Source organism: Ictidomys tridecemlineatus, chromosome 10 (genome assembly GCF_052094955.1).
Source record: "Ictidomys tridecemlineatus isolate mIctTri1 chromosome 10, mIctTri1.hap1, whole genome shotgun sequence".
Lineage (NCBI taxonomy): Eukaryota > Metazoa > Chordata > Mammalia > Rodentia > Sciuridae > Ictidomys > Ictidomys tridecemlineatus.
In genome coordinates, this window is record NC_135486.1 from 108,774,939 (window position 1) to 108,798,906 (window position 23,968).

Genomic DNA, 23,968 nt, shown 5'->3' on the forward strand with positions numbered 1-23,968 from the left:
TCTGGGAGGTGCCAAGGCATGGCTGGTTGGGCTCCACGGCTGTCCCATGAAGACTGGCTCCAGGTGGCACTTCACTTACAGGAGCCTGAGTTCTTGTGTGTCTGGCACAGTTCTCATGGGAGGAAAGCTGGCTGGATATTTATTTCTCATCTCATTTTCTAATGCAGAGAAGGAAGGAAATGAGCTTGGTTACTGATTGAGGTTTGAGCACAAAATCATTTGGCAAATTGGTTTCACGTAAGACATTTCATTCAAATTTTGCTTTTCTGCCTGGACCTGTGCACTGTCTAGACATGCCAGACAACTTGGCCAGGTTGTTCTACACTGAAGTCATCTCCTTTGGTGACACACCAGGACTTCCATAAAGATCATTTTGTTCAGTCTAATTTGCCTTCTAAGGCAATTTTTTTAAAGATTGGAGATTACCAATGTGATTTATTTCAGGTTAATTCAGAGTAGTTAGTGAAAATGCCAAATTTTGAATATGATGGCACAATAAGCAACCCACACAGGTACCAGGGGTGCCTACATCCAGAATCTTCTTGGTGTCTGTCATTGGGAAAAATAAATATTGTCATTGCAGCTCTATCAAGGTATTTTAGACCTTGAAATAATTCTTTATCTTCTAGCTAGCTTTGATACTGGGGCTCTTTCAAGTTGAAACAATTCTTGGTATATGGGGTGCATGCACATAGAGCTGTGTCCTGGAGTGGCTTGGTGGCAGGGTTGAGGGCAGGCAGCTGTACAGAGGAGGCTTTGACACCCCCCCCATTAGTCAGGCAGAGGACGAGTTCTCACAGGGCGACCTGTGCTGAGCCTGAGCATCCCCTTCAGTGCTTGTGCCATTCCTCCTTCAGGTGTGGGGACACAAATTCCCCATGAACTTCCATTCCTGAGTGTGTGTACTGAGGCAGATCTCCGATGAAATCCTGCTAACCTCTTGTCAGCAAAAAATCGAAGAGATGGCTCTGTGAGGAAGGGGACTTCCCAGGCTGCTGCCAACTCTGGTCAGCAACGAAGAAGGAACTTTTGGCCCCTGTCTTCTCGCAGCCTGGCTCAGAGCGCGGGTGGAGAGCTGGCGCACTGAGTCTGTGCTCCTGTGCCCTGTGGCCTGTCGGCCAGGGGGGACAGCTCAGGGTGTTTTATGAGGGGCGGAGGCCCCAGCTGGCGCCCAGTGGAGTCGGGCATCCCTGCTTTGGCCTCACCTCCCTGTGGCCACAGCACAAGTGGCTCCATGGGCAGAGCTTGCCTGTTCTTGCTCCAGAGAGCCCGCCGCCCCGCACTGCAGATGACTCAATGTTTGGCAGACTGAAGCCGCTTTGAACGCTTTTCTTTTCCTTTTGTTGGGCCTGTGGTGGGGGAGGACAAGGCCTGGTCAGTCTCCAGCCAAAGGGCACTGTGACCCTTTCCCTTTGGCGCACCTCCACTGCTGGGGGGTCCCTTCCACATGCCTGTTCCTCTCGACACCTTGCAGCTTGTGCTCCCTCTCACTGTGTGGCATTCAGGTCCCATTGGGAGGGGGAGGGCTGTCCTTGTTTGGATTTTGTAGTCTAATGTTTAGGAAATACAGTTGCACTTGGCCTCTGAGTCGAAAGCCTGGCGTGTGGTCTTTGGTAGCTGACAGCCTCTGCTCATCCCTGCAGCCCGGTGCCCCAGAGGCTGAGAGCTCGGACTCCAGAGGCACTTTGACCTTGGCCAAATTAACTTCTAAAGCTTTGGTTTCTTCAACTAGGAAAATAAGAATCCTTGTGCTCCATTTGGATTTAAAGAAAGAAAATATGTCCAGGATGCAAACGCCCAGTGCCTGGCACCTCACAGCCAATATTGGACTTTGCCATTGAGCTGAGCTGTCTGTTACCCTCTGCCATCTTTCATGAACCAAGGTCTGTTGTGAACAGGGCTTGGCACAGAGCCCTCAGAACCTCCCTAAAGAGAAGCCTGTTTGCCTCCCCACCCTTGGAGCCCCAGCCATTTGGTGTCTCCAGTTGGTGTTTTGGTGTCTTGTTTTCACGTGTTTGTGGAGGGGCTGGAGAGAGGCAGGTGGAGAGAAGTGGGCATCCCTGCAGGTTGTTTTCTCAGGTCCTGGCATTTTGTTGACCTGACAGGTGGGAAAACGTGGACTTGGAGTGATCTGAAGAGATACTTGTCCTTAATTACCTTCAAAGCACAAACGTCCTGGTTTAGCGCCTTCTCCACCTTCTCTTTTCCAGGCAGGCCTGGTGCTCCTGGGGCTTCAGCCTCCACCTCCTGGCCACACTCTCTTCTGTGAGGGCTGTGTCGCAGACTTCTCACTTTCCAGCAGCCCGTTCTGGCCACTATTCACTGCAGCATTTCATTTTGTTGTTTTTTAGCAAATCCAAGCATATGGTGAAAGCAGACCCAAGAGCTGCAAGTTGTAAATCAAGTGAAATTTAATTTGCATTTAGGGCTGGAGGCTGGTTTTGGAAGCAGGATCCTCTGTAAAATGGGAATTGTTTCTGTCCTTAGAAATCAAATAGAAAACAGTGCTTCCAGAGGACAGTGCCAGCTCCAGTAGGCATGAAGGACGATTTGCCTGTGTTCTCTTTCCAGTTTACCTGAGTAACATTAGGTTAATAAAAATTTAAAAAATTAAAGTTTCCTGGATCTTTCTCTTACTTTACTTTCCTCTTGTAATGTCCCAAATCCTGTCATCAAGTCTGCCATCCTGGAATTGGGAGCCAAAGCAGTGGCTTCAGTCAAATGGCGGGGCTGCCATTCCAGTGCCTGCCCCGGGTCACCCTGCACCCTCAGCCTGAAGACAGTTCTGTGAACAGGGGTGTCATTCTGACCTGACAGAAGGGAAAACAGGCCTGGAGAGGTGACCTGCCATCCACAGCACAGAAGTAGCAGAGCTGGGTTGCCTGGAGTCTAAACAAGCTCTCCCAAAAGGTGTGAAGACTGGTTCCAGGCAGGATGGATGCAGGGTGAGGGAGGTCAGCTGGAAGCGCACCCGCCCGCCCGAGGAAACTGGGCTGCTGGGAGGACCTGCAGCTGCGGCCGAGAGTGAACCAGGGGCTGGCGCCTCTGGGAGGCAGAACTCAGCCAGGTCCCTGGAGGAAAGATTAGAAATGGTAGTAGCTAAACTTAGCTCTCGGGATAAGCTGCCTGTAGAAGGAAGTGCAGACGGATTTCAGGGAGGGGGCTGGGAAGGCTTAAAAGGACAGCAGCAGGTTTGTCATGGCTCCCGGAGTGTGTGTGAGCCTGCATGGGCTACTCCGCAGGGTCATTGGACACCCCACAGATCCGACACTGTGCCGTCATTCCTGGTGTCTCTGGACTAAAGAATACACTTTGCCCAGCAGTGAGGAAACCCAGTGCTGACGCTGGCTTGGGGGGGACGGGGGCTTAGCCCCAGGTGCTTCCTGAGCTCAGGGCAGGTTGCTTCTGTTGGGGCTGCTGGGGCTGCTGTGCTGATGAGACACTGGCCTGGCCTGGCCTCGGGGCTGGCACAAACAGACGGGTGTGCAGATGCTGAGAGGCAGGCTGCTTAGAAGTGAGCCCAAGCAATTTGTTTTGGTAGAAAGTGACCTTTCTCCTACTTGGAAGTCTTGAACCGCTGGTGATTTTCTGGCTCTTTAGTCATCTCTCCGCGTTCTCCCCTTGCCCAAGGTGGAGACACGAGCAATAGGAAAGAGCAGTCCTCTGTTCAACTAGTGACTTGCCGTGGTCACTTGTGTGTCCAGTTTACGTGGTGCACACAGAGGTCTTGGATTTTGTCAACTTTTAATTCCTCGACCTTGAGATACCAGGTGGTTTTCTATTTTTAAAAAATAAGTCATTTTGATGTGTTCCCAGTCATATGACAAAGCTACTAGTTGCTTCTGGCTTGGGCAGTGTGCTTGGTGGAGAGAGTGGCAGAAAGCCAGGAGCAAGGCTTTATAAAAGGAGCTTGCTGATCAAGGGGCTTTGAGAAGAAGCGGAAGGACTGTGTTTAATGAGATCTGCACACACTTCTGAAAAGCTGCTTGGAAGGAGTTGCCTGGCCTAAAGGACTTGTTTTTAATAGCCTTCACTCTGAATTTGTTTGGGGTTATTTTTTTCCTCCCCACCTCTCTCTTTTTTTTTAATTACAATATATAAGTGTTCCTCATATCCTATATGACTATAAAAGAGGGTTTGAAACATGCACAGATTAAAATACAAACCAAGGTTGGGCGCAGTGGCGCATGCCTGTAATCCTGAGGCTGGGGAGGCTAAGACAGGAAGATCACAAGTTCAAAGCCAGCCTCAGCAACATCGGAGCACTAAGCAACTCAAGCCCTGTCTCTAAATAAAAATACAAAAAAGAGGCTGGGAATTGTGCTCTATATGTGTAATATGAATTGTAATGCATTCCACTGTCATGTATTTTCATTTTTTTAATATATTTATTCAATCATCACACACTGCTCACTGACACTCCCTACTTTCTTTGTTTTTAATATTTATTTTTTAGTTATAGGTGGACACAATATCTTTATTTCATTTTATGAGGTGCTGAGGATCGAACCCAGTGCCTTACACATGCTAGGCAAGCACTCTACCACTGAGCCACAACCCCAGCCCCATGTCATTATTTTTAAAAAATCAATTAAAAAAAAAAAGAGGCTAGGGATGTGGCTCAGTGGGTGGGTACCCTGAGTTCAATCCCCAGTACCCCCCCCAAAAAAAAACACCAAACACGTCAGTGCCCACCACTCAGATTTAGAACTTCTACAGGAACTTATACACCCCTGTACCCATTACCTCCACCCAGCAGAACTACTGTTCTGAGACTGGGGTAGTTATTTCTTTCCTTTTCCTGTATTTTTGCCATCTGTCTATCCCTAAATTGTCATCTAAGGAGCCAGATGACCACTGTGTCTCCTCTCCTCTGCAAGATGGGCTGACACCTGCCTCAGGTGTTGTGAGGACCAGCAGAGTTAGTAACAGAAGACACTTGCAGTAGCATCTGCCACAGAGGAAGCACTGTATGTGTTTTCATTCTTATAACTAGTGTGTTTAGCTTTGTCTGTTTTTTTAGTGTAAATAAAGTTAATAAAGAATGTAAATAAAGAATCACTTGAAATTTTTATTCCGACTCATTTCTTTGTTCCGTGGCATTTTGAGACTCCGCAAACTGGGACAAGTGGTCATGATCTCCTCATTGGCTCTTTGCAGTTCTGTTGTACAGGATTGCAGTTCATTTATCACATTTGGAGGTAGATAGTGGTCACTTCTGCTTTGGACCATGGTGATCCTGCTGCAGGGCAGTCTGGTCCACCTGTGCCCATCTCCCTACAACAGTGGTCTCTGCGTGTGCTCTGGGGTCCCAGGACCCCTTCAAGGACTGCACAATGTCAAGGTGATTTTTTTGTTCACAGGCTCCTCCCACACTCTGGAGGATGAAACAGTACCAGGGCATGTATCACTGAGGTTCATCTGAGAATTTTTGCAGCACAGAATTTTTTTCCTAACTGAAAATCACAAGGATTTTCTCCTATTTACAATCAAGAGTTTTGGTTTGTACATTTAGATCTGGGGTCCTTTTTGCATCTGTTTTGTGTCTGAAGTGGTTGGGGACGTTGTTTTTTGAGTGTGTATGTGTGTGTGTGTGTGTGTTTGTCATTTTGTCCATAAAGATCTTCTGGGTTTCTCATGTCACTTCCCTTGAATTACTCTGACAACTTTTCAAAACTCATATTGTTCATAGATATTTGGGCTACTTTGTGGACGCGCATTTCTCTTCAGTTGATCTATGTAGCTTTTCTTCCACCAGTACCAAAATCTCTTGGCATTACTTTATATTAAGTCTTAAAATCAGGCATTATAAAAACTCTATTCTTTTATAGAATTGTTTGAGTTCTTCTGTGTTGTCCTAAAAAGATATGTTTTAACACAAGCTTATCCATGTCTATTAAAAGACTTCCTGCTGGAATTTTTGCTTGGGTTTGTCCTGAGTCAGTAGATCAATTTTGGGGGTTGATGTCTTAACAGTATTGACTCTTTCAGTTCATGAACATGACATCTCTCTCCAATTTTTAGGTTTTAAGTTTTTTACACAAATGGTCAGATAGTTTCTGTGAAGAGGTTTGTCACATTTAAAAAGAAACACATCCTGTTTTAGTTAATGCAGTAAGGCCTGGGCCTTATTGGAAATCTACAGTAAAGGAGAAATGAAACTGTTCCTGGTGCAGATGGCTTGGAAAATCCCAGGGAGTCCAGCAAGAAGGTAGTAGATTAGTGTCAGTTTAGGAAGATTACAGAGAATATGCAACCAATACACAAAAGTAAAATTTATTTCTATATACTGGTAATGAACACATGGAAAGAAATTTTAAATGTCACACCATTAACAGTCATGTAAAAATGAAATACTTTGGTGTAAATTTAACAAAATGTGTAGGACTTGCAAGGTTTAAAACAATAAAAGAAATCCAAGAAGATCCAAGCAAATGGGGAAACATGTTGCATTCACGGAATGGAAAAAAATCAACATTGTAAAGACATCATTTCTTTAGACATGATGGGCACATTTAACACAATTCCCACCAAAATCTCAGCAAAATTTTTTGTAGCTGTAGATGTGATGATTCAAAAATGTATCTGGGAAGGCACTGGAATAGGGAAGGGAGGGAGGGAACCAGCAGGAGGAGCCCACCCCTTGACTTCAGGTCTTGTATGGCTATAGCACTGGAGATGTGGTGTTGGTGAAGGACAACTCCCAGGTGGGTGGAGCTGCATGAGCTCCACATGTCCAGCTGATCTCTGACAAGGACAAAGCAAACTGTGAAGGAAGCAGGCCTCTGAACAAACCATGCTTAAGCAGTCTGATATCTTCGGGCCAAAAAGCTAAGCCCTGTCTTAAATCTCACCCTATACAAAAATTAGCTGAAACTGAATCATAGATCTAAATGTAAAATTCTAAAACTTTGAGAAGATACAGTAGTGGAAACTCCCTGGGACCTAGACCTTGGTGAGTTCTCAGACACAACATCTAAAGTGTCACCCATTAAAGAAAGAAATCAAGATTGAAAAAGATGATCCATAGACTGAGAGAAGATATTTGCAACCACATATCTGACAAAGGACTCGTGTCTAGAATCTTTTAAGAACTCCGAGAACTGTACTGAAGTAGTACACAGGAGCACTAGAGTCCAAGTACAAAATAAGGTATGAGGAGTTTTACCAAAGACAATGCACAGATGGCAAATAAATAAAGACACTCAGCTTTACTGGCTTTTGCAAATTAAGGGAAATGTAAACTTAGGCCTTTTCAAAATATTACTACACACGTTTTAGAACAGATAAAATAAAAATTTGAGAAATATCAAGTGCTGGTGGGGATGCTGATCAGCCGAATGCCCCATGTGTTACTGGTGGAGGTGTAAAATGCACAGCCATTCTGCGAAATAGTTGGGTGGTTTTGTTTAAAAACTAAACATACACTTATGACCCAGCAGTCACACTGTTAGACATTTATGCTAGAGAAATGAGAACTCGTATTCCACAAATCCTCTGAATATCAAGAGCAGCTTTACTTATGATGTCTCTAGCCACGTCCTAACGGTGGATCCCTACTCAGCAACAGAAGGGAACAAACTGTTGACAGCTTGGGTGGACCTCAAGGGCATTATGCTGAGTTGAGAAAAAGCCAGTTTGGGAAAGCTGTATCTTTGCATTTAAAGTACAGTCTAGAAAAATGTAAAACGGTAAGGAAGCGGACAGACCATACACAAGAGATGGAAATCAGGTTAGCAGTGGCAGGGAGAATGGAGGCAGGGGCCCGTGTGCCTGTAAATTCTAGCTCGAGGGAGCCCCTTGTGGTAGGGGATAGCTCACCTTGATAGCAGTGGTGTCTCAGGAGCTCACACAGGTGATAAAGTGCATAAAATGCACCCTTCTCCAGTAAGTTTCCTCCTTTTGATATTATACTAAGTGTTTCTAAGATGTAACCATTTTAAAATACAAAAATACAGCAAATAAGAAAATTTATTCTCATTTGAATACTTTGTTTCTTAGTGCTATTGTAAATAGAATTGGGGGGGGTGTTTTTGGTACTGGGGGGTTGAACCCAGGGGTGCTTTACCACTAAGCTACATATCTCCCCAACCCTTTTTATTTTTTATTTTGAGAGAGTTTCCCAGTCTGGCCTCAAATTTATGATTCTCCTGCCTCAACCTCCCAAGTCACTGGTAATGTCAGCATGTGTCCCCACACCTGACTGAAATAGCTTTTTTTTAAATTTTGTATTCCAGTTGTTTACTGCTAGTATATGAAAATGCACTTGATTTTTGTATACTGGCCATTTATCTCATAAACACGCTAAACTCATTTATGGTTCTATTGTTAGCTATTTTATAGGTTCCTTCCTTGGGATTTCGTACTCACAGTTCCGTGATGTGCAAACTCAGTTTCATTTCTTGCTCCTTGTCCCACGTCTTTTCCTTGTTTTGTGTGTCGCCTGCCTACTGTCTCCATTGTATGTGCCGGTAAACCTGCCCATACAGTAATGACTGGAAGCTATAAAAGTGAGCACGCTTTCTACCAAATGTTATGGTAAAAGAATTCAGAAGTTCACCATTAATTAAGATGTTATCTGTAGGTGTTTCATAGACGCCCTTCGTCAGACTAAGAAGCTTCCTATATGTGGCTTGTGTGAATTTTTAACCATATATGTAGGTCAAAGGTTTTTGGTTTGGTTTGGTTTGATACTGGGGATTTAACCCAGGAGCACTTTAACTGAGGTACCTGCCCAGCCCTTTTTATTTTTTTATTTTGAGACAGGATCTTGCTAAATTGTTTAGGCCCTCACTAAATTTCAGAGGCTGGCTTCAAATTTGTAATCCTCCTGCCTCAGTTTCCCAAATCACTAGGATTACAGGCATGTGCAACTGTGCCCAGCTTACGTCAAAGTTTTCAAGTACTTTCTACTGCATTTATTAAAATGTTTATATGTTCTTTCTTATTTTGTTAAAATGGTGTTTGTTTTCTATTTTATTGATGTATTATACTTCCTGTGTATTGTTGGAATTGATTAGCTAAGGTGTTGTTAGGGATATTGATTGTGTCTGTGTTCAAGAGGGATATTGGATTATACTTTCTTTTTCAGTAACATTCTTGTCAGTTTTGGTGTCAGGATTGTGCTGGCCTTGTAAAAGAAGCTGGGATTATCCCTTCTGCTTTGATTTTTCTGAAAAAGTTTGCAGAAGATTAGTGTTTTTTCTTCTCTCAGTATTTGATAGAAACCATCCAGGCCTGGAGTTTACCTTTGGGGAAGATTTCTTTTATAACAAATTCATTTTTTTAGAATAAATATAGTTCTATTCAGATTTTCTGTTTCCTGCATGCCACTTTAGGTAAACTGAGGGTTTTATTGGGGGGGGGCTACCAGGGAGCCACTGGGATTATAGGCATGTACCATCGCTCATGGCAAGCTGAGTTTGAAACAATAGTTTGTCCAAATCCTCGTGGATATCGGGTCTGTCAGCCTAAAGCAGCTCATGACTTGCTCTTTTTATTTTTTTTATTTGTTCTACTCAGTTATACATGACAGCAGAATGTATTCTATTCATTGTACACAAATGGAGTGCAATATTTCCATTCTTTGGTTGTACATGATGTAGAGATGCACCATTTATGCAATCATACATGTACCTAGGGTAATGATATCCATCTCATTCCACCATCTTTCCTACCCCCATAACCTCTTCACACCCTCCCCTTTGCCCAATCCAAATTTTCTCCATTCTTCCCATGCCCTCCTCCCCCACATCATAGATCAGCATCCACTAATCAGAGAAAACATTTGGCTTTTAGTTTTGGGGGACTGGCTTCTTCGATTAGCATAATATTCTCCAACTCCATCCATTTACTTGCAAATGCCATAATTATATTCTCTTTTAATGCTGAGTAATATTCCATTGTGTATATATACCACAGTTTCTTTATCCATTTGTCTATTGATGGGCATCTGGGTTGGTTCCACAGTTTAGCTATTGTGAATTCAGCTGCTATAAACATTGGTCTGGCTGTGTCACTAAGTGTGCTGATTTTAAGTCCTTTGAGTATGGACTGGGGAATGGGATAGCTGGGTCAAATGGTGGTTCCACTCCCAGTCCCACCAGCAATCTTTGAGTGTACCTTTTCCCCCACATCCTCTCCAACACTTAATATTGCTTGTATTCTTGATAACTGCCATTCTGATTGGGGTGAGATGGAATCTTAGAGTAGTTTTGATTTGCATTTCTCTAATTACTAAAGATGTTGAACACTTTTTCATATATTTGTTAATCACTTGTATATCTTCTTCTGCAAAGTGTCTGTTCAGTTCTTTACCCCATTTATTGGTTGGGTTGTTTGGTTTTTTGGTATTAAGTTTTTTGAGTTCTTTATATATCCTGGAGATTAGTGCTCTCTCTGATGTGCATGTGGTAAAAATTTGCTCCCATCATGTAGGCTCTCTTCACCTCAGTGATTGTTTCTTTGCCTGAGAAGTAGCTTTTTAGTTTGAATCCATCCCATTTATTGATTCTTGATTTTAATTCTTGCACTTTAGGAGTCTTGTTAAGGAAGTCGGGGCCTAATCTGACATGATGAAGATTTGGGCCTATATTTTCTTCTATTAGGCATAAGGTCTCTGGTCTAATTTCTGGGTCCTTGGTCTTTTTTGAGTTGAGTTTTGTGCATGGTGAGAGATAGAGGTTTAGTTTCATTTTGCTACATATGGATTTCCAGTTTTCTCAGCACCATTTGTTGAAATGGCTACCAATATAGATTTTTGGCACCCTTGTCTAGTATGAGATAACTGTATTTATGTGAGTTGGTCTCTATGTCTTCTATTCTGTACCATTGGTCTACATGTCTATTTTGGTGCCAATAACATGCTGTTTTTGTTACTATTATTCTGTAACATAGTTTAAGATCTGGTATTGTGATGCCTCCTGCTTCACTTTTCTTGCTTAGGATTGCTTTCGCTATTCTGGGTCTGTTTTTCCGAATGATTTTCATGATTGCTTTTTCTAGTTCTATGAAGCATATCATTGGAATTTTAATAGGAAACTGACTGGCAGACCCTGGTTCCCAGGTGTGGAGAGGTACAGCTCTGTGAGGCCCTGTGGGCCCTTCCCCCCGGGGATCCCATAGTTGCCGTGGACAGCTGCTTGTGGATGGAGGGTCAAGGACTTAAGTGGGACCTGGGGGGTTCACAGCACAGACACGAGGCCCCTCAAGCTCAAAAGAGCCAAAGCCCAGCCAGGCAGCTTCCTCCACACTTGCCCGTGTGCTGGCCAAAGCGTGAGGAGAACTTCCAACCTGAGGGTTCTTAGCTAATTCATTTCAGTTTGGCTTCAGTTTTGAAGAGTTGATTTTGTCCTTTAGGTTTTGGGGGGATTTTTTGTTTTTTTCTTCCAGTAGAAGATCCTGGCTCACCTTGGCAGGCTGCCCCACTTGAGAATTTAGAGTTGTGCTTACTAAGTCAGTAACAGTAAGAGGACTCACAGTGTAGATAGGATTCAGACTTCAAAACCTATGGCCCCAGGCTAGAAGCTGGTATGTGCTTTCTGTAGCCACTTTACCACCACCTTGTAGACCATCCACACTTTGGGAGAACCAAAGTCAGCTCTAGTGTGTTGACTTTGAGGGCCCTCTTGGCCTGTGTTGAAAGAAAGGCCCGAGGTTCTTTTCTCTTGGTCCTACAACCCCAGGGAGTTGTGTGAGGCCAGCAGATGGCATGGACGGCAGCTTCTCTGGTGCAGCAACATCAAAGGAGGGGCCACAGACTGCAGTAGGGCAGGCCTGGGCATGTGCCCACTGCAGGGTAGGTGGCAGGTTATTCCCGAGGTGATCTTATGAAGGATGCAGCCAGTTTCATTCCATTCGCCTATCTGTGCCTATCATAGGTGCATAACCCCAAATATACCTGCTGGGCTTCCTGAAACAGCCACCCGCTTCTCCACCCAGTGGTCTCAGCGCTGGGAGGGGAAGGCCTCACTGAGAGGGCTGACTTAGGAGGGCAGGCCCCCAGCAAGCATGGGCCCCAGGGCCTAGGATCCCAACCTGATGAACTGTTTCCTCTTGTTTTAATCCATGAATCCTTGTTCTTACTCTCCTTAAGTGACTTAGATTTTCAAATAAGTGAAAAAAACAGTCTGGGCCTTCCTCCTGTTTTCGAGGCCATGAATTCAGCCGCTGTCCTGAGTGGAGCAGTCCTGTTTGGCATGCCCATGTGCACTTTCTGTCTGCCAATTTCATGTTAACATCTCCATGGCTGTCACACGCTAGTTCTCCAAAGAAACACTCTGTGTGTTGAGATCATCTTGGGATTTTAAACCTTCGTGTTAATGAGCTGATGCTGTGGGAACTAAGAAGTCTGTTGCAAATGACTGCCCTGGAAGCAATTAGATCTGCCCCAGCACAGCATCACAGAGCGTGGATGCCAGTCACCAAAGTTCTGGTTTCAGCAAGGTTGATTGGTGCTCCCTTCCTTGCCTCCTCTCCTCCAGCCCCTTGCTGGAGAGCAGGGTGGTCGACAGCGCAGTTCTAACAGCCTTCTCATCCCGACGAGGCAACCTGGCCTGAAACTGGATTTGACCCCTCCCTCCTGTGCTGTTCTTCCTAGGAGGATAGAGGTCTCCACGTGTGCAGAATGGACAAGGATCACAAATTAGTACAAAGAGACTCAGCCATGAGATGGGGAGAAGCCATCCTGGTAGAGAAAGATCTTTTTTATCTTGGCATCTGATACATTTTACAGGAGTTAGATGAACTTGATTTCAAATTCAAAATGAATATTTAAATTAAATTTAAACTGGGGGAGAATGTCCTTACGTCTAAATCTTTATATTTTACCTCATCTCTGGTTGTGTGTCTGGGCACTTCCATTTGGGTAAAACACTTGCATCCGGGTCTTCCTATCTCTCGGTGGCCAGAATGGTAGGGGCTGTGGTTTGCGTTGCTATGATTTATTTATTTAGGTACTAGAGATTGAACCCAGGGGATCTTTACCACTAAGCTACATCCCAGTCCTTTTTATTTTTATTTTGAGACAGGGTCTCCTAAGTTGCTCAGGGTATCACTAAACTGCTAAGACTGGCCTCAAACTCCTAATCAGTCCTCTTCCCTCAGCCTCCCGAGTCACTGGGATCTCAGGCGTGCACCACCATGCCTAGCTGCTGTGATTTTTTATGCCTAACCTGCCACCCCCCTGCAAAGAGAGCTCATCTGCCCTCCTCTGCCCAGTGCTTCCTTTTTCCCCAGTGGAACCAGGCAGGAGCAGCCCTGGCTTTGAGGTGCTGTCCCTGTTGAACCTGCCTGGAGAGCATGGAGGGCACCATTGTGGCCAGCAGTGGCAGAGGGCCTGTGAGGTACAGGGTCTCCACACCTCCAAGATTCTGGTGAGAGGTAGGAGGGAGAAGAGAAGGGCATTTCAGGGAAGTGGGATGTCCTAATCAGGTGCACTGCGGTCCCTGCAGAGCTTTCCCTGCAGAGCTTTCTCACTGCCCAGCTGTTTCCTGTCTGAGCATGGGGGAGGCAGATTGCAAACAAAGCCAAGGACCAGAGCAGCCAGCAGAAGGGCTGTGCTGCCTCACTCTGTCGGATGATGGCTTCCTCTCATGCAAGGGTCTGGTGTGGGAGGGGAAGTGGGGGCGGGAGCCACCTGAGTAGAGCCCTGGGCACCCCAGGAGGCACTGGGGTGGCTCTTCCCACTTTGGAGCAGCCTGTGTTCCCGATCCAGCAAGGAGGAAAATTGCCTTTACTGCTTATCATCAGTGCTGTAATGCCGGAAAGGGGCCTTCCCACCCCTTTAAACAAAACATTCTCTTGAGTCATCCTCACATTCTGGAGTAGAAGGCTGACTCTTCAGTAAAGGAAGTCACTCTTCTGCCTTTGGGCCATCCGAGACAGAGGAGCATAAGAAACAAGTAGCTGGTGGCTCCCATCGGTCCTCCCCCTTTTTCTTATGAAGTCACAAGCTATAATCTGGTGCCTTTCCAGTGATCTTTCCTCCTTGGGAATCTAGAGTGTCGACTGGCCGAGTGTGTGGGTGACCTTGCCTCTTGTACACTTTGTGGGAAGGTGCACAGTGACCTGAACAGAGCAGCTCTTACACAAACCCCTCAAGGGACAGTGTGTGAAGCCCAGGCCTGCCTCACTGCCACCCAGCTTTCAGAGTGAGGTTCTGGTGAGATCTTTGTACCTGAGAGCACTCATTTCCACCTACTAAGAGAGGCCTTTGCTTGTCTGTTCACTTACTCCTTCCTCCAATAGCTCCACTGGAGCTAAAGCCAGCACTGGAATGTCCCTGAGCCCCCTTGTGCCTTGTGAGTGCCACTGCCCTAGGCACTAAGCACATTCTGAAACAGAAAGCGGAGTGTCCTCAAGTGTGCCTCCAGCCATGGGACCTGGCCCAGTTCATAGGACGTGTCAATCCACCTCGGAAACCCAACCTAAAGGTGCTCCTTGTTCTGCACCAAGTCATAAAAGTGTGTGAAATCATATGGAACTGGAAAGACTGCCCCTTCTGTTCAGGGTTTACTGTCTTTAGAAACAATGTCTGGGTCCCTTGGGCCAAGTTTGTCAGAGACAGAACTGCAGACAGAACTAAGCTCCTGTCCCCCGCTGGCAGTGTGGCCTGGAGCAGGAGCATTCAAAACAGAGTTCGTATCTTGGGGCTAGAGCTGCAGAAACCGCATTGTTGTAGAAATTCTGTGGTTTTAATTTTAATTGTGTTTTTAATTTTAAAAATCACATGGATACTCTTTGTCTTTTTTACTTTGCTTTCCTGTCTGCACAGTGAAGTGTCCCTGCTGTTGCCTGTTTAGTCCTTTAATTTGCCAGTTGGGGTTAGACTGAGCCTCGAATGTTCTTCTCTGTGACAGGGTGAATCAGTGAAGTACTTCCTGGATAACCTGGACCGGATTGGCCAGCTGGTGAGTGACCACCCCGCAGGACTCTGCAGCCCAAAGCAAGCAACAAGGGACCTGGCTATGCTGATGGGCCCGCTCGTCCTGCCTGGGTCCTGTGACAGCACGTAATGTCATGCTCTAGCGTAGATCTGTCCTATACAGAAGGACTCTAAAAATCATCACAATACCATTGTACTCCCGAAAAATTAGCAAGGATCCCTGTCGGCCAGTCTCCAGTCAGCCCTGAGATTTTCTCAGTCATCTCCTTAAGGTTTTCTTGGTTGTTTTTTTTTTTTATAGTTTGAATCAACATCCTAGTATTATCCACCATCCCAATCAGTTGATGTGATTAAATTTCTTTTAATCTATAGGTTTCTTCTCCCATCTTTTTTTTTTCCCCTTTTGATTTACTGGCTGAACTAACTGATCATCCATCCTGTAGGGTCTTAGTCTGGACTTCTCTGTCCCATCCCCTGTGAGCTGTAGTTAGCCTCCAGGTCCAGGCCTGTTCACTTTCTGCCCAGTCCTGGGCTAGCTGTGTGGGTGGCAGTGTGCCCAAGTCACTGAAGGGCTTGTCACAGTGCAGGACCACAGTGGTTTAAGTAGCCACATTGTCTGTGGTGCCGAAGACTTCCAAGGGCTGGGTGTGGTTCAATGGGACAGCGCAGGCTTAGCACGTGCACAACCTGGATTCCATCCCATCACCCAAAACAAAGGTTTTCAAGAAGAACACATCACATATACATCGGATTTCATTTCATAAATGCTATTGTAAAACCTAAATTAGATTAATTCATAGTAAGGTTTTAGAACTTTTATACTCTGGAATTTAAAAATATAAAAGATATCTATGATACAGGGGAAAAAAAAAAAAAGATAGTTTCCTCTCGAGAAGAAACTGGATGAGATTTTTCCCCGGGGCCTGGCAGTAGGGGTTCTGATATTCCTCCTCAGATTGATGAGACCCCATTCATTCTGAAATGAGGCATTTGATTCTTTCACCTTGTTTCACAGTAAGTTCATAACTCTGTAAATGAAACTTGCTTCTGTTATTTGGCTAAACTTCTTACAAAGTCCACATAACTTTCTCTCCTTTTCCTTTTGCTGTGTTTTTGTTGTTATTTTCTCCTAAATGTCTCCCTCATCCTGTATTTTGCAGAACTACTTCCCTAGTAAGCAAGACATCTTGCTGGCCAGGAAGGCCACCAAGGGGATTGTGGAACATGACTTCGTTATTAAAAAAATCCCTTTTAAGATGGTGGATGTGGGTGGCCAGCGGTCCCAGCGCCAAAAGTGGTTCCAGTGCTTTGATGGGATCACATCAATCCTGTTCATGGTGTCCTCTAGCGAATACGACCAGGTCCTCATGGAGGACAGGCGCACCAACCGGCTGGTGGAATCCATGAACATCTTTGAGACCATCGTCAACAACAAGCTCTTCTTCAATGTCTCCATAATTCTTTTCCTCAATAAGATGGACCTCCTGGTGGAGAAGGTGAAGACAGTCAGCATCAAGAAGCACTTCCCAGATTTCAAGGGTGACCCTCACCGACTGGAGGACGTCCAGCGCTACCTGGTCCAGTGTTTTGACAGAAAGAGACGGAACCGCAGCAAGCCTCTGTTCCACCACTTCACCACTGCCATAGACACCGAGAACATCCGCTTCGTGTTCCATGCTGTGAAAGACACGATCCTGCAGGAGAACCTGAAGGACATCATGCTGCAGTGAGAGGAAGCCCCCTCGAGCCTTTCTGAGGCAGCCTGTGTGGCTGTTGGCACTTGTGGCCTGTGTGGTCCTGCAGGGCTTCTCAGATCCACGCCGTCGAATACCTGGCTCAAGAACGCTGGGCTCCAGCCCAGCCACGAGCTCTAGGCAAGAGGACGTGGGAACTCCATGTTAGCTACTGATTTGGGGACTAGTGAAACTACTGAAAATCCCAGTGCTCACTTTGGTGTTAATCTGCAATACCTAATAACACAGCCTTCTTTTTACAGGAACTGCATTCCTTTCCTGACACAATTTAATCGAGGATGGTGTGTGCGCACACATTCTCTCTTTAATGACTAAAACACAAAAACCAGCTGGCCTTGCACATGGCTTTTCTCTCTAACCTCTGAGTCTTCACTGAGACTAACCAAAAGCCTCGCCTTGTGGTAGCTTGTAGAGATGCATGCCAGTGCTGCTGGGCACAGTGCCTGCTGGCCCTCCATCTCTGGCGCAGGGTCTGAGTGCCACCTCCCAAGTGAACACACTGCCTTTAAAACTTGTGCCAATGTCCTAAGAGCCCCCAGTCCAGGTATATTAGGTTGAGCCGAGGATCTGTGTCAGGGTCCCCATTCCCTTCCATGGAGGACAAGGTTGAGAGCCATGGACCTGCCTTAATGCCCCAGCAGCAGTGTGGAGTGGGGGCAGCCCTGGGCCATGGCTGTCACTCCATCCACATGCTCACAGTGGTGCTTTTTTCTCCTTACCCTTCTTCCCCACTTAATGGCACAAAGACACATAAACCAAGTGGCCTTGCAGATGGCTTTTCCATCTTACTTGCAGGTCGTCTTCTGACCCAACACTTGCCAGCATGTGAGTTTCCTTCTTTGGGAAATAGTGGGGATCTTCTTCTCCTTCTGGAAGCTGGCAAAGGTACGAGCTGCAGCCATAGCCTTTGATCCCGCTGCAGCTGCTCGGGGAGTTCTGTCAGCTGGCCCCACTAAAGCCCACAGACCCTGCAGATGGCCTGTCAGACAGCATTTTTGGGCAGTGGCTTCTTTCCGCCTCATTCCTGCCGGGCCTCTAGCTCCTATGACTGTGCACACGGAGCAGCAAGTGCTCAGAGTGCACACTCACCCAGCAGAAAGGCAGAAGACTGCCATGTTGACGGGCTGGTACATCTAAGGTGCCTCCCGGTGACTCACTGTGTTCAGAATGCCCTGTACTCCAAACTGCCCCTCTGAGCATCAGTCGGGGTGGGGTGGACAGCTTTTCTTGGCACTTAAAACAAAGGTGAAAGTGGCACCAGCGTTGCTAGGGTTTACTAACAGCTGAGAGCCCTGTCCTGACACCACGCTGCTCCTGACCGTGGTGTCCCTTTTGCCTCTCACGCTTGGCTCATTTCAGCAACCAGATAATATGAGTCTTCTGGCAGATGCTAAACCAGAAAGGGAGGGAAGGCCTGCTTGAATGTCCTGTTATCGCCACATTTTAATTATGATACCACATGAGACTCTCCCTTGTGGTGCTCAACAGTCTGTGCAGAGTCTGCTGGGTTTGGGCTCTTTTCTTTAGCTGAAAAGAAATAGTTGCTTTTTTTGTGCTGCTTCCTATAACTCTTCAAGCTGAAAGGATGTGACCTCAGGGTCACATAGTGCGGAAGGCCTTATTTAAAGGAGATGAGTAGCCTTGGTAGGGCTCATCAGGATGGACTCAGGTCACATCTTCAGTTGGGCACAGTGAAGAAGGGCCTGGTCCATGGCACAGAGAGCTTTCTTTACCTTCTCAGTTCTCTGTGTGCCCCACGTCTATTAGGATTAAGAGCCAGGAGGGGAGCAAGCCATTCTCCACGATGTTGGGGTGCTCTCCCTGGCTCTGAAGGCTTCTGCCGCTGTGGCTAGGGTAACCAGTGGCATTGCCATAGCCAGCCAGGGCAGCAAGAGCTCTTCCCTTCCAGCAGTCAGTATGTGTGCCTGTCACTTTCAAATCTGGAAACATGTGAGTGATAGCACAGGCAACTTTGCTTCACTGAACAGAAAGCCATGGGTAGCCAGAGGCCAGGGTCCTCATGCAGCTCAGCCTCTGGCCAGGCACCTTGGCCACGGCCCCCGCCAGCTGAGCCTGGATGGCCTTCTCTTTCTAATGGGGGTGGATTAGGACGCCTTTAAGGACATCCCTACTCTGAACTCTGTGAAGTGTTGTCATTGGAGAAGGAGATAACTGTTTGCAAGGCCAAACTGAAATCATTTACAATTTTTCTACACATAGATTGTAGTTCTTTTTGTCTCCAAAACCTTAAGCTTTTGTATTTTTTTATTTTAATTTCACTGTTACCCTTGACTGTTGTCTTTTTTAATTGCAATGTCGAAGAAGCAGGAGGTATTCGTGCCTCATCTATTATTGCAAAAAATGTAACAATAAACTTCCTCAAAATAAGACATCTTCCTCATAATTCTGCTGTTTACACAAAAGAGCACATGTCGGTTTTTAACTGAAATATATATTTTAACTCTTTCATTTGTAGAGAAATTGTTTCAAAGATTTTGAGCCATAGCTCTGTAATTTATAGAGATGTCTAGAATTTTTATTCTTGTGATTTTCCTACTTCTTTGACAAAAGAAAAATTTGTCAGAGTATTTTAATTCCAACATCAAAACATAATGTTGAAACAATCTGATTAGCTGTGACTAACTTGAAAGTCCCTGAACACCTTATTAGTTATGCTCTAGGTTAGAGGCACTGGTTAGGACCAATCTGTCACGCACCAGTGGATGAGGACCAGCCTGTCACACACCAGTGGATGAGGATCAGCCTGTCACACACCAGTGGATGAGGACCAGCCTGTCACATACCTATGATGGCCTTTGCTGGCAGGGTCTACCTTGAAGACCCTAGTCTCTAGAATTTGGTTAAAATAAATTCTAAGGTTTTTGTGCTGAATATAAAATATCACTCAGCATTCAAAACCAACACTAGTTTTAATTTTTCAATTCCAGAAGTTCAGAGCAAATAACTCCCATCCTAATTTCATTTGAAGGTTGCTATTTATTAATCAGTTTTACTTCCACATCCCAAGTCTGGCACATAGGGGAGCAGCCATAAATGTTGCTCTGAACTAAAGCCTCTGGGCACAACTTTAAAGCATATAAAGGCAGCACATCAGAGTGAGACACCCTTCTGTGCAAGATCTGGAAGCCCCAAGGGGAGAGATTTGATGACTGACTAGAGAAGCCCCAGAGAATGGCAGGGTGGGAGTGTTGAGGTGGAACCCTGTGGGTGACCACTCACGAAGATGAACGCTGAGGTCATCAGTATGGTTCACAGCCAGAGCTTTCTTGTGCTCCAGACTCTACTATAACTGGCTCTCCGCTAATTATCTCTTGCCCTAAAAGCAGGTTTCTAGAAAGAGGACTGGGGCTGCTGCTCAATGCCATTGTCTGTGTGTGGCCAGGTGTCTGGAACTGACCACAAGTGAGAAAAGCAGAAACTTCCCAGAGGGATTCCCTCCAGGAGCACACTGGGTCCTGGGCTGTCCAGGTGGCTGTGGGATGCACTTGGGCACTGCCCACGGCTGCCCAGATTCAAACATCATATATATGAATTCCTACTGTCCTGGGAGATTCAGATGCAAAGCCAGGGTTGAGGGCCATAAAAGTACACAGACTTGAGGTTCCTTCCAGGCTTGTGGAACTGTGATTAGCACAGTGAGAACTGCTACCTACCCAGCCTTCCCCTGGCTGTGGCCAGCAGCCTGCCTTGGGAGGAAAGTGGGTTTTCTTTTACTGGGTGTGACCATAGGAAACCCTTGCAAATGAGCAGTTTTCTGTGTGGGGCAGCCCTGCAGATTTTTGGTGCCATTCTCTTTAAAGAACCTCGGGTGTGCTTAGCAACTCAGATGTCAAAAATTGCAGTGACCTGTACCTCAGTATCAGAGCATTAAGTCAGTTCTTGTGCCTCTCCTGCTCATACCAGCTGTCGGGCTGAAAAAGTTTCCCAGGTTCACCTGCATGTTGGCAGCCAGAAGCTCATCAACCCCTGGGGGTGGGTGAGGGGTGCTGAACTGGGGGCCGGGGGGGGGGCCCATTCACCTATACACACTATCACATGGGGAGTTCATCTGCAGGGTTCAACAGGCCTAGTTAAGAGAAACTTAGAGATAGATTTTCAAGTGACTCTCTAGAACCTTGGAGAATTACCTTTGGACCTTATGCAAATTGATTTAAAGCATTCTAAACATCCTTCTTAACTCCATTAGAACTAAGTGAAACCAGTTGGCCTGTTACTGGCTGTGGCCCCAGGTGATCAGGAAGTTCAGTGTTGATATGCCCAGACCCCATTCAGAACCACTTAGTCCTGAGCCCACTTTCTCAGTGCTCGGCTAGTCACCCATGGAGAGCAGCTGTGCCTGCTGGAAGCTTGAGGCCCCAGGCGTGGGATGAGGTGGGGGTGGCATGTAGCTTTGACACCTAAGCATTCATGACAAAACAGCAGGGAGCTGTCAGGAGTGCTGAGAGCCCGATGCTCTGCCTTGGGCTCCTCCCTGGGAAGCACCGATGTGCACCAGAACTGCCCAGACAGGGCCACTGCTCTGCGACAGGTAAAAAGTGTATTTCCTACCTTGGTGGTTAGTCAGCAGGTTCTGTAGATGTCATTTTGATAAATCTATTAAAAGTTTCCTTAAACAACATGTGTCTTCCTGATGGGTCGCCTCCCATCAAACAGCCAGTTGCCACCCCACAGGCTACTACAGTGACCATCCACTGACTGTGTCAGAGCCGAACAGTGACCTGGGGTGGATCTTGAGTGTAGGTGTAGCTGGGTTCACAGGCTTTGGGGTAAATCTCCACCTTCGGTCTGATACTGCTCCTGAAGCAAAGGTGTCCATGGCCTCACCGTGGACAGAGTGCATGTGTCAAGTGCACGCGTGGGCAAGTGAGGTAAGTGGGTGCCCCGTGCCCGGCTCTGACCCAGCCCTGTTCTGTGTTTCCTTCGCTCTGCCACCACCCCCACCCCAGGTGCTGACCACTCTCTTCCTCACGCCCTGGAGCAGAGTCACATCCTACCCGGTGTTTATTCAGCAAGAGTCAGCCATTTTTCAACTTAATAACCCTCAGAAGCACAGGCCTGTAGGTATGGGCGAAGTATGAGAAGTCAGCAGGACGGTTGGGCCAGCAGGGCCGAGGGGAAAATGCTACTGGTGACGAGAGCGCAAGCATATGAGGTCCCCCACCAAACACGCCCCTTTTTTGTTAAATCACATCAAAAGCCTCAACCCTGACTCAAAAATATGGAAATGTGAGCACTGATGAAGTGACAGTTTAATAGGTTTTTCTAAGACCTCCAGCAAATGACTGAAGATGGGAGGCGCCTGCTGGTCACTCAATGTATGGATGTCCATGGGGACACGTGGCCAGGGCTCCCAGCCCATCCTCAGCAGTACAGCAAGAGTGACTCAGAGGAGGCCTTGCTCAGGGATGAGTGGACCATCCACTGCTAAAAGCAGGAGGAATGGCACCTTGTAGAGGGAGGGACTCCCGTGGGAGCCTCGAATTCCAAACAGGAAGCACTGACTGAGCTGAAATGAGGACTTCTCCCATGTCACTTACACTTCTGATTTGGGCTTACAGCAGTATTGAGATGTAACAGGGAAGCACTCTAGAAAATCTGGATAACACAGAACATGCTCTGTGTCGGTCACCTGGGGTCTCAGTTCTGATTCCTGAATTTAGGTGGACTTAAGAACAATGCCCTGTGAGCAGGCAAGCCGTCACCACAGGAGGCCTGTCACAGCCAGGTGCTGCAACCAGGGCAGGGGACTCCTCCTGGGACACCCCACCACCACCACCACCTTTTATGAGCACCTCTCCTGCTTGGGGTCCATGACTCTCGAGAGCCCCATGTAAAGTGACTGCTTCAGGGAGATGTGACGGGAAGGCAGCAGCAGCAGGAATGAGAGGGAACCCTTGACATTTAGACCACTGCCCACACAGCCCCAGCAGCTTCCATTCTGTCCCTTCAGAGCTGGATGGTGCCATGCTGACAGCAGCCCTGTCCTGCCCTGCCCATCCACTAGAGGGACCTGTGGAGCCCCTGGTGGGACATGAAAGGAACCAACGTAGGTCACTCCCAGGCCTGATCTCATTCAGAAAAACAAAATCTTCCATGTTTGCTCCGCCCTACTTCTCTCCTACTGCCCACTTGGACCGTGACCGGCACCCTCCACACCCTGCCAGTCATCCCAGTGACCCCCAAGGAAAGTGTGCTTTCTCTATACTGGGCCCCTCATGTGCTGTCCCCTCTTCCCAGGAGCCTCTTTGACAATCTCTGTTTTCTGGTCTCTGGGACTCCCTGTTTAACAAAACCAGGGCAACAGGCCTGTCCCATGAGGCCACGCTCCTCCAGGGCATCAGCACTGATGAGCTGACCTCAGGGACCTCTACCGCTGGGCCTGATTGGCCTCCGCACTGTGGGCCCAGCTGGGCGCTGACCACAGAGCAAGCCCAGTGAAAGCAGTTCCTCAGGTGAAAACGGCCAGTGCAGTCGAGAGTGGTCAGCAACATGGCCTTCCTGTAGGCAGGTGTTGGAAGAAACAGGAAGTCATGTTCCTGCTCCCCAAAGGCCACCTGAGGAGGAGTGGCTTCCAATTGATCCAAGCTGCTTTGCATGGCAGGTGGGTGTGTGTGCACATGGCCAAGAGTTGTGGTCCTTGTGAGCTCCCGCTGACCACAGACCCATAAGAGCCCCAGAAACAAACTCACAGATGGTGGTAAAGTTCATAAAGAAACAGAAGGTGCATGTAGAGCATGGGGGCAAAGCGGGCAGACACGTCACCTTTGCCAAGAAGTAGCATTTGTGCTTCAACCAGAAAACCAGGCACCTGTGGAAGACAGGCACCCTATGCCAGGAAGGGGCCTGGGTGGGACACAGTGTTAAGACAGCACATGCTGTGAGGGGTGGGACATTGTGGCTGGGGCCAGAGGAGGAGCGGAGAGCCCAGGTGCAATGGCCTGGCCCATGTCAGAAAGTGAGTGTTCACTTGCAGGCCCAGGTGGTAGAATCTGGGGTGGCCTTGCTCATGGGCCTGGCTGCTCTCCTTTCTGGTTAATATGGAGAGCTGGGATCATCTGGGAGAGGGTCTGAGGGTGGACAGGCTTGTAAGTTACCCTGGTGGAGCTGTTCCTTGCAGGAAGCGGGTCTTTGCAACCCACCCATTTTTTGTGAATGTTCTGGTTGCCTCTGACCATCACTAGGAGTCTGGGAGTCAGGGATTAACTGAAAACCCAGTAACTCCTAGATAATTCTTGGAAATTCGTTTTTAAATCAAACCCCTGGCTGAAGCTTCCTTTTGTTGTCTTCTTACCAAGAAGCTAAGCTCAAA

At 46.9% G+C, this 23,968-nt stretch overlaps 1 protein-coding gene across 1 annotated transcript in view; it reads left to right on the forward strand.

Moving 5' to 3' along the window:
* The window catches only part of LOC101967153 (guanine nucleotide-binding protein subunit alpha-12), a 95,222-nt gene extending 76,194 nt beyond the window's left edge, over positions 1-19,028 (forward strand). Inside the window, exons 3-4 of the mRNA XM_005340835.5 lie at positions 14,859-14,909; positions 16,045-19,028. Coding sequence (XP_005340892.2) covers positions 14,859-14,909; positions 16,045-16,614 — 621 coding nt within the window. The 3' untranslated portion in view covers positions 16,615-19,028. The remainder of the gene's footprint in view (positions 1-14,858; positions 14,910-16,044) is intronic.
* The last annotated feature ends 4,940 nt before the right edge of the window (positions 19,029-23,968 follow it).